General features: G+C 35.1%; 1 protein-coding gene across 5 annotated transcripts in view; it reads left to right on the top strand.

Annotated features, from left to right (window-relative positions):
• LOC150099504 (long-chain-fatty-acid--CoA ligase 1-like) overlaps positions 1 to 16,330 on the top strand; it is a 360,710-nt gene that overhangs the window by 281,318 nt on the left and 63,062 nt on the right. For all 5 annotated transcript variants that reach the window (XM_090403665.1, XM_090403662.1, XM_090403664.1 and 2 more), the window contains one exon: positions 10,202 to 10,352. In XM_090403665.1, the coding sequence (XP_090259791.1) occupies positions 10,202 to 10,352 (151 nt within the window). The remainder of the gene's footprint in view (positions 1 to 10,201; positions 10,353 to 16,330) is intronic.

Genomic DNA, 16,330 nt, shown 5'->3' with positions numbered 1-16,330 from the left:
GGATGAGCTAAGTATGCTTTTTAATTTTGCAGAAGATTTGAATATTGTATTTATTGCAGAGCTATCATTTTTATGATATTACCATAATGTACAGCATGGCTATGACATTTTTATAATCTTTTTTGCATTTCATATCATTATTGTGAAAGATCTTGCAAACTTTTTTTTTGTGTTGTAGCATTTATAAAGGTTTGGCTAATAATAATTTGGTATTCATTCTTCACCTGCTTGCTGGATCAAATTGTTAGTGCTTTATGTTTGAGGGTGCCGATGGTGGTACGAATCTTCGTGTATATATAAGCCTGTGTCTATAGGTTTATGGCAGACTTATGAAGGAAAGACAGCCTGAGGGAAGATGTGTGACAAGCATCTAGAAAAGGAAGAAAGCTATTATTTTTAATCTCAGTAGTGAATTGGATATATTTGTGATGTTAGTCCAGGTGGCTTAGGAACATTATGTTAGCCATGGGGCTAAATGTTGAATATATTGTCAACATATCTGAACCATACTTTGGGCTTTAGATTTGCCCTCCTAAGTCTAAGAACCAAACTCCATCCTCTAGCATAGCCTTGAATGTATGATAGTTAATTACAAGGTAGAATGCAAACAATGGATTGATTTGAAAAAGTAAGAGGTGCGTGATTTTATACATAAAACAACACAATGATATAACAGTATAACTGAGGGAATGTTACAATATTAAGTATTCATTAGCTATTTTTAAAAAAAAATGTAGTTATGCACGATTAGAATAACTTTCCCATATCTTAGAGACAGTCATTCCAATTTTTAAGTTCAGATGAAGTAATGCCTCAGTGCTTTCTTATAGCAAATGTTCAAATTTATACAGACATCAATGAAACGAGTATGTTTTGGACCATAGGATATTGTGATTTGCATCTATTTCATGCTGTTCCAAGCCACATTTCTCACATTTACTGTTGCTAATATAACATTTGTTTTTTTTTCAGAGTGTTCAGTTTTTCCAAAGTAAGAATGATGATAGTCACAACGAACTTGGTAGATACCAGAAAGAAGAGGAGACTGTTTATCTTTATCTTTGAAAAATGGAAACAATGCTGTATTCAATTTATCATCTTCCAAAGATAAATGATCACCTCTAACTTTTCCTGGTAGCTACTGAGTTCCTTGTGGCTGTCATCATTCTTACTTTGGACAAACTGGATACTCAGTAGAATAGAGAATAAAAGATCAATCTTACATTAGCAACAATAAATCAGAGAAATCTGGCTTGGTACAGCATGGAATTGATAGACCACAATATGCTATTGTCTGAAACATGCTTGCTTCATCAATGTCAGTCTAAATTTGAACATTTTGTTTAAAGAAACTGCTGAGGCAATACATCACAACATCTGAAATTAAATCATAATGCCCCTCTCTATCCAAGGTGTAAAAAGTCTTATTCTAATTGCACTTCACTAATTTTTTTATTTTTTTTTATAGCTAATGAATAATTAATGTTGTAATATTCCCTCAATTATATAATTGCATTGCTTTATGTGTAATATCACGTGGCTGTTACTTTTTCAAATTGATCCATTGTTTGCGTTCTACCTTGTAATTAACTATTGTCGTCACTGGTGGCCTGTAATATTCATGCTGAAATATATGGCCTTAAATAAATAATATCTCTTATTCCTTCTTTTTATTAATTAAAAGAAACCGCTCATGGCACAAGTATCTCTTAAAGAACAAAATACTACATGATCCTCCTACTCCCCCTCTCCAAACACATTAAAAAAAAAAAAAAACTATTCCATACAACCAAGGTACATCTGAAAGGATAGCCAAAGTACCAATACAATATAATTTTCATAATACATTCAAACCACTGTCAAATTGCCAGATTTGATCTGTTCTCCTAAGGATAAACTTCATCCTCTAGCATATCCTGGAGTGTATGAAGTTCCCTGTGACTTGTCCCACTATAGACATACAGGAAGATCTGTTAACATCTGCCTTGGAGAACATAAGAAATACATATACTACCATTATTATGGCAAGTCTGGACTGGCAGAGCATGGGTTATATTTCCCTTCACTCAGGATTATATGGAAGGAAAACCAGTGTGCTGTATAGAAGTCGTCACAGGTCGGAAAGATTATTTTTTAGAGTCGGAGCTATGAAGTATTTTCCTAACCTTAACAAGTATGGCTGCATTAATTTGCCAACAATTTTGGCAATGTAAGATCTGCTTCTACACACCTGTAATACTTCTTTTTTTACATCATAGATTGCCAAATTAGGACTTTAGACCTTTTGTCCATTACAGTTTGAATTGTTTCACTTACATGTGTAAACTGCATCATGTTTGTTCTGAAGATGTTGGTTTAAGATCCAGCAAAATATAAGCTGGTAAATAAACATCATTTTATAATTTAGTTTGTTTGGGGTTGTAATACTGTTAAAACCAGTTATGAATGTGCAAGAGAATTTGACAATGCCTCAGAAGTTGTTTAATCTAAGTCTCAGCTCTGGCAAGGTTCCAAAGAAGTGGAAAGAGGAAAATTAATTCCATTACATAAAGGTGGCTATGAGACAGATGTAGCAAACTATGGGATAATTATTTTTGTAATAGATTTCACGGTTTGATGTGAACACAGATGATTAAGAAAATAACTATTAACTTTGCGTCCTATTGTATATAGTATAAACAGTCCTACATATAAACTAGCTAAACATTTAGCCAAATTACTAACCACTTACACGAACAATTCTTCCTCTTTTGTTAAAAATTCTACCCACCTAAAAAGTATTTTAGAAAACCACACCTTAAATAGTTCAGACCTAATGGTGAGTTTTGATATCACCTCATTATTCATTAATGTACCACTGATTGAAACACTTAACTTACTAAATTCACAATTTCCCCCAGATATATTTCAGCTATTTAAATTCACAGTACAGGCAGGTTATTTTACTTGGAAAGGGAAGATATACAAACAATTAGATGGGACAGCTATGGGTTCGCCCCTTTCTCCCCCCCCCCCCCCCTTAGCCAATTTCTACATAGAACATCTGGAAAAATTAGCTATCAACACAGCCACACTCAAACCTAGTCTCTGGCTACACTATGTTGATGATGTTTGCTATTTGGCCACATGACCCAGACACATTGAATATATTTTTAGTGCATCTAAATAGCCAGCACCCTAAAATCCACTTTATAATGGAACTAGAAGCCAATGACTGCCTACCCTTCCTGGACATACTGATCACACGTCTTCCAGAAGGTTCCTTATCATTTTTGGTTTATAGAAAACCCACACATACAGATACTTACACAAACAATCACATCACACCATCACCCTTCTCAACAATATGGTGTCTTAAAAACACTAACCCATAGAGCTAGAGCAATCTTTTCCAATGACATTGCTCTCACTGCTGAACTTTCTCACCTACGACACACCATCTACGACACACCTTCTTAACCAATGGTTCTAATCCCCATAACATAGATGACATACTAAATGCTACCCAGAAATCCCCTCTATCTACCACAGAAGACTACAACAAAAACTATCACCATCCCATACATTAAAGGCACATCTGAAAAGATATCTAGGGTGCTTAACAAACACCAACTATGCACAGTATTTAAACCTTACATAAAATTAGCAACTCTCATCCGTTCACTTAAGGACAAATGCACTCCTTTATCACATCCAGGAGTCTATGAAGAATCTACTCAATATAAATTCTTATAATGAGTAGATTCTTGCCATCAAGCCTACTACGGACGGACAGGAAGAACTGTGGACATCCACCTCAGTGAACACAAAATATATTCGACACTTTTGCTATGGCAAGTCGGGTCTGGCAGACCATGCTTTGGATACCCCTGCACAGAGGATCAATTGGAAAGAAACAAAAGTAATGCACAGAAGCTTCTACAAGTCAGAGAGGAAGAACTGTGGACATCCACCTCAGTGAACACAAAATATATTCGACACTTTTGCTATGGCAAGTCTGGTCTGGCAGACCATGCTTTGGATACCCCTGCACAGAGGATCAATTGGAAAGAAACAAAAGTAATGCACAGAAGCTTCTACAAGTCAGAGAGGTTGTTCCTGGAATCAACAGAAGCCTTAAAACATACTCCAAACCTTAACAAGTATGGCTGTATAAATCTACCAAAGATTTGGGAGACAGTCATCTTAAGACCAAATTAATATTTATTACTTCTATTTTATTTCATTTTTTCAAACTGTCTAAGACTATCATTTGGACTACTATTTCAAAACTTCGATTTTTTTTAACCTAGACGCTGCAATTACTTTTACTAGCCCCACTGTTACACCGGATTGTGGTTGTTTTGCATTTGTAACAAACTTTGTGTTGTGCTCTGAAGATGCTGAATATAATACCAGTGAAATATTAGCTTCTAAGTTAATAAATAGTTATTTTCTTAATCATCTGTGTTCATATCAAACCGTGAAATCTATTACAAAAATGTCTGACGAACACATAAGCCTATCCACGCATATAGGATAATTAGTATCTCAGAAATAGTGGTTAGGTATTGACAAAGTTGGTTAAAGGTAAAATTCAGGAATGAGTAGATAAAGAACATGATACTGTATGATGGACAAGCATGGCTTTGTGAAAGGGAGGTCCTGCCTTAGCAACTTAGTTCCTAAGGCAAGGCTGACTATTTTTGATCTAACATGAACTTGACCTTTAAATGCCATGATTTTAGTTTTATTTTGTCAAAATTTTAAACTGTATTATTGGCTTATTTTTAACTCATAAGTTGATTTTTGAAGGTCATCTTCGTTGTCTTGTAATGTAATCTGATAATCTGCATACATTATATTGATAACAGTTCTAGTTAACCAGATACCTTGTTTTATTGTTGTTTTCTATATTTTAATAAGCTGATCAATATATGTGTGTATATATATATATATATATGTGTGTATATATATGTATATATATATATGTGTGTGTGAAAGAGAGAGTTGGAGATAAGCTACATCCTGTCTAACACTTTGATTAATTTCTTTCTCTTCTGTTAATTTATTACCTGATTGTAACTGTATTTTTATATCTTTGCATATAAACTTAGTATAGTTTGTAAATATATATATCATTACATTACCAAATGTAATTAAATTCTAATCTTTTTTCAATTTGTTTTAACACACAAATATTGTCTACATGATATTCCATGTCTGAAACCATTTTGTTCTTCTGAGAGTAGATTGTTTGCAACATTTCTAAGTCTTTTACTTAGGATTTTATAAATTTTGTAACTTCTATTTAATAGACTGAATTCTCTGTAATTTCCAGAATCATATGTCTCCTTTCTTAAATATAAATAACCTTACCTTTTTTTGACCAATCTGATTGAACCTTACATTTCTTTCAACAGTTGTTTATTAATTTTAAGAATCTAATGTAAATATATTTATGTCATTGAATCCAGTTGATTTTCTATTTTTAATATCTTTTTATTGCTTCTTTTAGGTCTTCTAATCTAATTGATTCTATATCAGAACTGATTTCTTCGTTATTGTTTTCTGTTATTAAATTTGGGTAATGCCATAAATTCTTATGTTCTATCCATTTTTTCTCTTGTATTATGTTGATTTGTGCCATCTTTTTCTTCATTATTTAATTCCCTAAATATTTTCTAGGTTGTTTTGTATGTCTTCTATTTTATTAATAAATCTGTCTCAAGCATCTTGGTTAGCTTTCTGTACTACGGTTTTAGCTATTCTTTTGTTTTTATATATTTCTTCTGTTTCCTTTGTTTTTGAAGGAATAATTTGTATGCCATTTATTTTTCTTTTCATGCATTTTCTATATCTGTGTTCCAAATTTCTAATGCTTTTCTTTTTATTTTATTTTTCTTTTCAAGTGCTTCAGAGGGCTGCTATATGAATTATCTTTATCAGTTTTCCATTCTTCTATATCTTCATTGATTTTGACTTCTTTTAGGTAATTTGTTAATCACAAATTGATATAACATTCTAATGCTTTCTTCTTGTAATAGATATACTTGTTGTATTTTAGAGAAATTAGTCAAGAGAAGAATACAGGATTGGATAGATGAAAATGGGATACTGTATGGGGGACAACATGGCTTTGTGAAGGGTAGATCATGCCTCAGTACCTTGCTCACCGTTTTATAACACAGTGATGGCTGAACTGGATAAGGGTAATGGGTTTCCAGTTATTCTACTGGACCTTGCCAAGGCCTTTGATAGGATACCACATGGAACTCTAATCAGTAAACTGGAGCAGATGGGGATGGATATAGGGTTGGTGAGATGGATGGGAGGGTAGTTGATGGAGAGATACCAGTGAGTGGTTTATTCAGGAGTGGAGTCCAAAAGACTGCTTGTGACTAGTGGTGTGCCGCAGGGTTCTGTTCTTGGACCACTACTTTTCAATTTGTTCATTAACGATATAGGAAAGGATCTGAGAGGAAGTGTTCACTCGTTTGCTGATGATGCAAAGTTGGGTAGAGCAATTGTGAGTGCACAGGATGTCATAATTTTGCAGGATGATTTGGATAGTTTGTAGGACTGGGCTAGGGAAAACGGATGTCAATTTAATGTGGCAAAGTGTAAGGTTATGCATTTTGGAGTGAAAAGATTAGCAGCAGTATATCACATTGGTGGAACCGTACTCCAGGAGATTGAGGCCAGGGATTTGGGAGTGTTGGTGGATAGGGAGTTGAAGTTTAGGGGGGCACATTGCAAAAGTGGTTAAATCAGCTCATCAAATCACTTGGTTGCTGAAATATACTTTAACAAGCAGAGACAAGTTATTGTTCCTCTATATTGAGCCTTGATAAGATCTCATCTAGACTACTGTGCCCAGATATGGGTGCCAGGGTTTCTTCTTGATGGGGAGGAGGTGGAGAGGATCCAGAGATGAGTGACCAAGATGGTAGCAGGTCTGTGGAAGTGGAATGAACCTTATGAGAACAGGTTGAAGATTTGTGGGATGCAAAAATTGGTTGATAGGTGGAAAAGGAGTGATATGATTGAGACATTCAAATTACTGAAGGGTTTCCTATAGGATTAATCCAGAAGATATTTTTGAGAATAGGACTGGTGGTGGGAGGACTAGGGGCCATACATGGAAGCTGGGCAAGAATGTGGTTAGCAGAGGTGTTAGAGCTAGGTTTTTTATTTGGAGAGTGGTGAATGAGTGGAATAAGCTTCCAGAGTCTGTTGTGGGTGCTATGACTGTGAATGAGTTCAAGGCGAGGTATGATAGATACTGTGTGAATGTCGAATAGTTGTTCTTGACATGATGTTAGGGCCTCCCTCGATAAGTCTGTCGACTCCTTGGAGTTGCCCGAAATAATAATAATTTCTGGTTTTTATTTTACTTTCTCCATTTTGTTTGTATTTTAGAAACAAAGTAATGATCTGAAGAAAAAAAAATTTTCTCTGTAAACATGTATATCTCTTACATGTGGAGCCAGTTTCTGATTAGTAATTATATAATCAATTATAGATCTTGTTTCTCTGCCATTCCAAGTAAATTTATATGCTTTTGAAAAAAAAAAGCATATAATTTGATCATATATTTTATATTTTTATATATCATAGTTACATTTTATAATAGTAATAACAGCTATAAGAGAAATGTGGCTGCATCATGATGCTTCTGGACTTTTCAAAGGTATTTGACAAAATACCACAGAAAATGATTACATAAGTTGAAGGAAATGGGAATGAATGTGAAACTGGTTGCAGTGGATAAGAGGGTGGAGGAGGCTGACAGACACCAGGAGTAGTATATGGTGGAGTGAAATCAAAGTAAACAAGGATGACTAGTGAAGTGCCTTGATAGCTTTGTGCCAAAACCACTACTCTTGAATTTGTATGTTAAGTTCAGAGTGCAAAACTGGGAGGGTAGTAGTTGATAGAGGTGATGTATATATCACCTCTATCAACTACTATTGCAGGATGATTTAAATAAATTGGCATTGTGGGCAAAGGATAATGGTTGCCAATTTAATGTTGCATAATGTAAGCTTATGTACTTTGGGATGAGAAGGTTACATACTGTTTATCACGAGTGTATTTGATTGCAGGAAATTGATGAGGCTAGGGATTTGGAGGTGATGGTGGATAGAGAATTGAAGTTCATATTGCGAAAGTTGGCAGAATAGTTAGCTCAAAGAATTACTTGGATATTGAACACATTGAGGTAGAGATGGGCAAGTTATCTCTTTATAAGGCTAGACAGCAACATCTTGACTACTGTGCACAGATTTGGTCACTTGAGTTTTTTGGGGATCAGGAGATGGTAGAGAGGATTCAGAGATGAGTGACGACGTTGGTGGCATGTTTGTGGAATGCTTCCTCTGAGGATAGTTTATGGATTACAAAATTTAGTTAGGTGGAGAATAGAAGACATGATAAAAACTTAAATTACTAAAGGTGTTCTATAAAATTGAAACAAGTTTTTCAATACATTACATATATAGAGACCTGGGATCACCTCTAGAAGTTGTATGAAAGTGTGGTTAGTGTATGTGTAGAATTTGTTTGCTTGGAAAGTGGTAAATGACTGTAATTGTATGAACAGAAGTAGTTGAGTGCCTCAATAGTAAATAAGTTTAATGAGAGGTACAATAGGTATTGTATAAATAATGGTTAGTGTGAGTTTTGCATGATGAGTCTTCTGACTGCATGGAGATACTTCTAATAATAGTTAATAGAGGAGATGAAACTTAAAACAAGTGAAGGAAAGGTACTGGGCAAAGAAATGTACAAATGTTAAGGATTTCACTTATACCTACATTGGTCTGTGCAATCTGATCTGTAAATTGTGTTTTTTTTATTTGCATAGCCTTTATTTTACACAAACAGAAAATCCAGTACATCGAAGAAAGATGTTGAAGGAAATTAGCCTCTCAGTGCTGTTCTCCATCCTTCTGTGAAAAAATGCTTATGATGATGCAAATGATTACAACTCAGGAAAGAAAAAACAGTCCAAACGGTCCAAATAAAAGTAACCTAGTTGTGAAGACACTTCATGCTCATACTTGGGTTAAGTATTAAAATATTTCTTATCTAGTATAATTTACTTTCTCTATACAGAAGTTGTACATTTAATAATAAGTCCATATAAACAAAGAAATCTTCATGGCTGTCATTGAAGACTTCTTTGTTTATATGGACTTATTATTAAATGTACAACTTCTGTATAGAGAAAGTAAATTATACTAGATAAGAAATATTTTAATACTTAACCCAAGTATGAGCATGAAGTGTCTTCACAACTAGGCTACTTTTATATCAAAGCAGATGACTGCACATCAGCATGCCCTAACACATGAAGTAAAGTTTTATCAATACAAATTATTATTTTGAATAACACACTTTCTTTTCAAACATGTATATTGTTATACATTATGGGAAGAGTCACTATTCAGACATGTTTTGACCTTCATGAAGGTCTCATCAGTGGGAGCTAAAAATCATAGAGATGTTGAGAGCTTAAATCAATGCTGTCATATTTCTGCATGAATAGCATGAAGTAAAGTTTTATCAATACAAATGATTATTTTGAATTATGATTAAAGCAACTAAGACTGAAGCCAGTGTATTTCTATTAATTGCATGTGTTCCTTTGACCCTAATATCTGTTTTGCAGGAAGAAAAACTCCCAAGTTTTCAGGAGGGAAATTCTCATCTGAGGCCAACTATCAGTATAGAATTGTGCATTATGGGACTAGGGCAGTTTGATGTGAAGTCATCTGTTCTCTATATACAACAAATAGTCTAGTCGTGAAGATACTTCACATGCAGATTTTTGTTTGCTCACTCTTGGTAACAATTAAGAATATAATTTCTTGTCTAGTATGATTTGCTTTCTAACCAAGTGGGAAAAAAATTTTCAATAGAAAGTAATTTTTTTAACATATTAAATTTATGGTTGTGGATTTTTTATGGAATTCTGTACTATTTCTGAACAGCTCAGAATTAAATATTTACTTGAATTATATTTATTATGAAACTCAAACTGGAACATAAATTTGTTCTCAAATTTATGTTAATGAAGTGGGTCCATCTTAAATTATGAATAAGAAAAGAATGTTGAGTTTTTACTGTTTTACTTATAAAAGTTCATTAAAACTCCTACACTGTATTCCATCAATGTTTTTATACATGTATATATTTTTATATATATATATTATAGGGGTGTATTTCGGAGCAATAGTTTCTGGGACTGGTTGGTATTTAGACCAATTCGTAATAACATGGGTGGTAGACTTCGCTTAATTGTAGTAGGATCTGCTCCTCTTGCCGGAAACATTCTTACATTTCTTCGTTGTGCTCTAGGATGTGTTGTAAGTATTACTATTTAATAATTTAACTTCATGTTAGATATATTACATTCCTCTAAACATGTTATATTTTTATGATTTTATGCAGAAAGAAATTTATGGAATAAATTTCTTTCTGCATCTTTTCCCAAACTTAGCAAAATAACATGAAGTAATTTTACTGCATTGAAACTTGTTGCCATTTTATTATAATTTTTTTCTCTGTATTGCTTATGAATATGAACTTTGAATGTATTTCATTTGTACATATTTTAAGATTTTTCTCATGTGCATTTATTACTATTATTACTATTACTATTATTACGGGCAACTCCAGGGAGTCATTGGACTCATCGAGGGAGGCCCCAAATCATATTCATCACAACTATTTGACATTCATACAGTATCTATCATACCTCGCCTTAAACTCATTCACTGTCACAGCATCCACCACAGACTCAGGGAGCGCATTCCACTCATTCACTACTCTAAAAGTAAAGAACCCAGCTCTAACACCTTTACTAACCACACTTTTGCCCAGTTTCCATGGATGTCTCCTAGTCCTCCCACAACCAGCCCTGTTCTCAAAAATATCTTCTGAATTAATTTTATAGAAACCCTTCAGTAATTTGAATGTCTCAATCATATCTCCCCTCCTTCGCCTATCAACCAATTTTTGCAACCCACAAATCCTCAACCTGTTCTCATACGGTTCATTCCACAGACCTGCTATCATCTTGGTCACTCGCCTCTGGATCTGAGCACAGTAGTCGAGATGGGGTCTTATCAAGGCTCGATACAGAGGAACAATAACCTGCTTGTCTCTGCTTGTCATCGTATTCTTCAGCAACCAAGTGATTTGATGAGCTGTTTTGGTCACTTTTGCAATGTGTCCCCTAAATTTCAATTCCTTATCTACCAACACTCCTAAATCTCGTGCCTCATCAATTTCCTGGAGCACGGTTCCACCAATGCAGTAAACTGCCGCCAATCTTTTCACCCCAAAATGCATAACCTTACATTTTGCCACATTAAACTGACATCCATTCTCCTTAGCCCAGACCTCCAATCTATCCAAATCATCCTGCAAAATTTTGACGTCATCTGCATTCACTATTGCCCTACCCAACTTCGCATCATCCGCAAACAAATGAACTGTTCCTCTCAGATCATTTCCTATATCATTTATGAACAAATTAAACAGCAGTGGTCCAAGAACAGATCCTTGTGGCACACCACTAGTCACAGGCCGTCTTGTGGACTCTACTCCCGAGTAAACCACTCTCTGATATCTCTCCGTCAACCACCCTCCTATCCATCTCACCAACCCTATGTCCATTCCCATATGCTGCAATTTACTGATTAGAATTCCATGTGGAATCCTGTCAAAGGCCTTGGCAAGGTCCAGTAGAATCACCGTAAACCCATTACCCTTATCCAGTTCAGCCGTCACTGTGTTATAATACGTGAGCAAGTTACTGAGGCATGACCTACCCTTCACAAAACCATGCTGTCCCCGATACAGTATCCCATTTTCTTCTATCCAATCTTGTATTTTCCTCTTGACTATTTTCTCTAAGACCTTGACAATGATTCCTGATATGCTAATCGGTCGGTAATTTACTACAGCAGTCTTGGAACCACCTTTATGCAGTGGAACTATTTTCCTCTCTTTCCACCCGCTCGGGACTAACCCAGACCCGAGACTCAAATTAAACAAAATGGTCAAGGGTACTGACAATTCTTTAGCTGCTTCTCGTACAACACGAGCTGGTATACCATCCAATCCCACAGATGTATTGACATTGAGGTTATGCAATAGACTACTCACCTCCACTTCATTAACCACAATTCCCGTATAATCTACTGGTTTATTCGTTTCTGCAATGTCACCACCTGGATGATATACTTTTGCAAAGTGCTCACTCAGTAACTCAACTATCTCAACTGATTCAGTTACCTCCCTACCATCGGCATTCTTTAAAATCAATCTGCCATGTACATTTTTCCTTTTACTTGCTACATATCTAAAAAACTGTTTAGGATTCTCTTTAGCCTGCATGGCCAATGTTCTTTCGTAATCCTTTTTTGCTTTTCTTACCACACTCGTCACCCTTCTGGCCTGTGCTTTATACCGTTCATGTGCCTGCCGGTCACCCTTCTCCTTAAATTCCCTCCATAGTTGTTTCTTTTTTTGCAACTCAAGCTTAATGGTGTTATTCATCCATTTAACCCCTACTTGATTTATTATTCGGAATCTAGGTATACAGTCAGCCATTGCTTCATGCAAGCACTTCTTAACTACCTCCCATGCACTATCAACTTCTAGTCCTTGCAGTTGTACATGCCATGGCACTGAACCAATCAAACTCCTAAGCTTGTCATACTTTCCAGCCCGATAATTCCACATGTACCCTGTCTTAATTGAAAATTCTAAACCTTTAGCCACCTCCCAAGTTAAGACCCTATGATCACTCTCACCGATTGGTGGCAATGTGGTCATATTTGTTACAGCCAAATCCTCAGATGTAATTACTAGGTCAAGCACTCTCTGACCCCTAGTATTTTCCATTACATGCTGTCGCAGATAGTTATCCCTTAATAACCGCATAAAATCCAGTTCTTTCCTCCCGTGTGTCCTCTCCTCACTCCAATCAATGCGACCATAGTTGAAATCTCCCATAATAATCACCCTCTTTTTTTAATATTTACTGTATATTAATGTTCCAAAACAAATATGCTTCTAAGCAGCCTCAAATGTGCCATGAATTCAGCAATAATTGGGAAAACAATTAACTCCACTGTTATTATTGTTGGCCTTCTGCCAAGAGACAATTCATTTAAAGTGTGAAAGGCATGAACCTAACACATTCTATGAATTCCTACTGTATACCTAACTTGCATAATGACATTATTTTCAGATGTGTTACAGATAATTTTGTTATACAGGGACAAACTGGAGAACAACAAAAAAAAAGTCATTATCACTGTAGCACAAGGCTTGAGTGACTACTACTGTGTCTTTTTACAGATTGATATAATATAGCATCCCACATATGGATTGGTTTGTGTATATTCACACTCATTGCTACTCTTCTCTCTTTCCTTCATTTTCTCTTTGTTATAACTCTCACATGCAAAATTGTAAATCTATAGTATATTAGCACCATGGACTAAGAATTTTTTTTTACTTTATACTGTATGTATGTGGCCTCTTAATAAATGGGGTGGTAGTCTCACACCAGCCATTGAAATTCCTCTCCCACCTAAAGACAATCGTAAACATCTGTGCCCACATGGGATTTGAAACTGCAGCCAGTTGGTTAATGAGTGCATACACTTCACTCATCCAACCAAACTATCAAAAAAAAAAAATTTTTTTTTTTTCTGATTCTTTACTTTGTGATAAACTACCTTTTTGAATATAAAACTTTCATTTCTGTAAGAATACTTTATTGAATTTCTATCTTCGAATTCTATACCATCGAATTCCTTACAAACTTCCACTCTGTGTCTCAGTGAAGATAAAAGTGGATTAACTTTGCACATTTTTTTTAGATCAGTCTTGCCTGAGAAAGGTATAAACCTGTACAACATTAGTATCATGCTGTTTGATGATTATTATCATCATACAGCATCCCCATGGAGGCCCACTAAATGTTTCACTAGCTCCCAAACACATTGCTTTGAACTTTCGCTAACACAGCCCTTGCATGTGACTCATTCGCTACTCTGAGCAAAAAATAGTCTTCACAACTTTATTAACATAGTCTCACTCAATCTACATGGATGATCTCTACTCTTCTCCCCTCCCCTACTAAATCAGGTACTGAAAAATAAATTAAAGATACCAAGAAATTATATACTTGGTTTAATCCTTTATATAAGTGTAAGCAAACAAAGTTTGTGCCTGAAGTATTTTCAGGACTGGGGGAACTCATATATAGAAGCTAATGACTTCACATCACTTTGCCATAATGCAAAGCACATATCCTTATGGGTATGTATAATACTATGCATTATTTATCTTTAATTTATAGTATGTATAATCAAGTGAAAAAACTTCCAACAACTCGTATATGAAAATATTTCTGCCTTACCTTAGTATCGCCTCTGGGACTGGCTTCCACTGAAGAGACTTCAATAAAGGTCCAAACCAGTCTGGGTAGTGATCCTTCCCATAATGCATAGCATTATACATACCCATAAGGATATGTGCTTTGCATTATGGGATACTAAAGGAAGCGATGTGAAGTCATTAGCTTCTATATACGAGTTGCCCTGGTCCTGAAAATACTTCAGGCACAAACTTTTTTGCTTACGCTTGGATAAAGGATTAAACCAAGTATATAATTTCTTGGTATCTTTAATTTATAGTATAACAGAGTAAAATAGGTACTGAAAAAATTTTATTTCGTCTGTCAATTCTATAAAACCATTGTGATATCTGTCAGATTCACTCTCCCCCTTTTTTTGTTTTTCTTCTGTCTATCAACCAATTTCTGTAACTCCTGGAAGTTCAATTTATGCTCATAAGGAGCATTCCATAGACCTGCCACTATTCGGCCCAGTATCCTCTACACTTCTTCCTCATACCAAGAAATCCAGGTGAACAGATCTGTGCATAATAGCCCATGTGGAGGTTGCATCAAAACATTAGAGATATAATATCTTTATTTTTACTTGTTGATGTGTTTTTCAATAACTAGATAATCCGATGAGCTATTTTAGCTACTTTCAGTATGCCTTTGAACTTGAGTTACCTTTAACTCACACCAGCATCTACCTAGTGCTGTAAATTTTCTTGACTCACTTGCATCAGTTGTAGCTCGATGTTGGTAATCTTCTCATCCCAAAATGCATAACCTTACACTTTGGCATGTGCAACTGATAACATTCACCTTTGTCCCATACTGTTGGATTTTGAATATCTGGCAAGATCTCTATATCTGTTTATAACTATTGCTGTACTCATTTTTACATGAGCAAATAACAAGTATCAAATAGGAATGGCATGAGTATTAGAGCCCTGTGGTACTTCATTAGCCATGCTTTCTAGATCCCAAATCGGCTCCCCTATATACTACTCTACTGTCCACCCTGTCTGCATTACCAGCAGCTTTATATCATATCCATTCCCATTTGTTCCAATTTATGTAAAAGTGTTCCATGTGGTATCCTATCAAATGATTTACAAAGCCTAGCTTGTCATCATGTAGCCATTCCTGTTATCTGACTGAAATGTCAGTTTTATAGTACAGTAAGAGAACACAAAGTAAGCAAGTGAAGCAATGTGTAAAACCAGCTAAATAAGTCGTGGGAAGATTTCAAAAAGAATACAGGAAATAAATATCAAGAACATAGCAAAATATTCTGTAAGCTATGGAAAAAGCTTAGAAATGAAGAAAGAGTGCTGTATAAGGAATCAAAGATGATAAAGGCAACACGAAAATTGAAGATAGTCTAGATGTCTGGAGTAATTACTTTGAAAGACTGCTACATGAACAGTAGTAACAGCAGAACGGTAGAAGATATTCAAGAGAAATGTAGTCAGAAGTATTCATCAGTCCTTGAGATGGAAAAAAAATCGAAACATGAAATGTGGAAAGGCAGCTGATGAAGATATTCTATCAGAAATGCTCAAATGTGAGTATAAATATTGAAAGTTATCTGAAAAAAATTCATGATGCTCCTAATGTTTGATATAAAGCTAAAAAGCAAATCTATTTTAGTAAGAGCAGCTTCTTTGTCACAACTAGGCTAAAGGGAACTTAATTAAATGAGATTTTAAATTTAAATGAAATACAGGAAGGAGGTATCAGATCTCCATTGTTATTCATCATCTGTATGGATCACATTATAGAGGAAAGCAGCATAAACAAGCAAAAAAAAAAAAACATTAAAGCAGCATAAACCTGTTATCAAAATTGGTTAGAAATGTTACTCATTTCTTTACTTTATGCAGATGTTATACTCCTAAATAAATCTAGTACAGGTCTGCA

The sequence above is a fragment of the Typopeltis vanoorti genome, chromosome 14 (assembly GCF_054136105.1).
Source record: "Typopeltis vanoorti isolate ZY-2024b chromosome 14, IOZ_Tvanoo_1.0, whole genome shotgun sequence".
Classification (NCBI taxonomy): domain Eukaryota; kingdom Metazoa; phylum Arthropoda; class Arachnida; order Uropygi; family Thelyphonidae; genus Typopeltis; species Typopeltis vanoorti.
The sequence above is the reverse complement of the archived record's forward strand: the minus strand, read 5'-3'. Positions and strand labels throughout refer to the sequence as shown.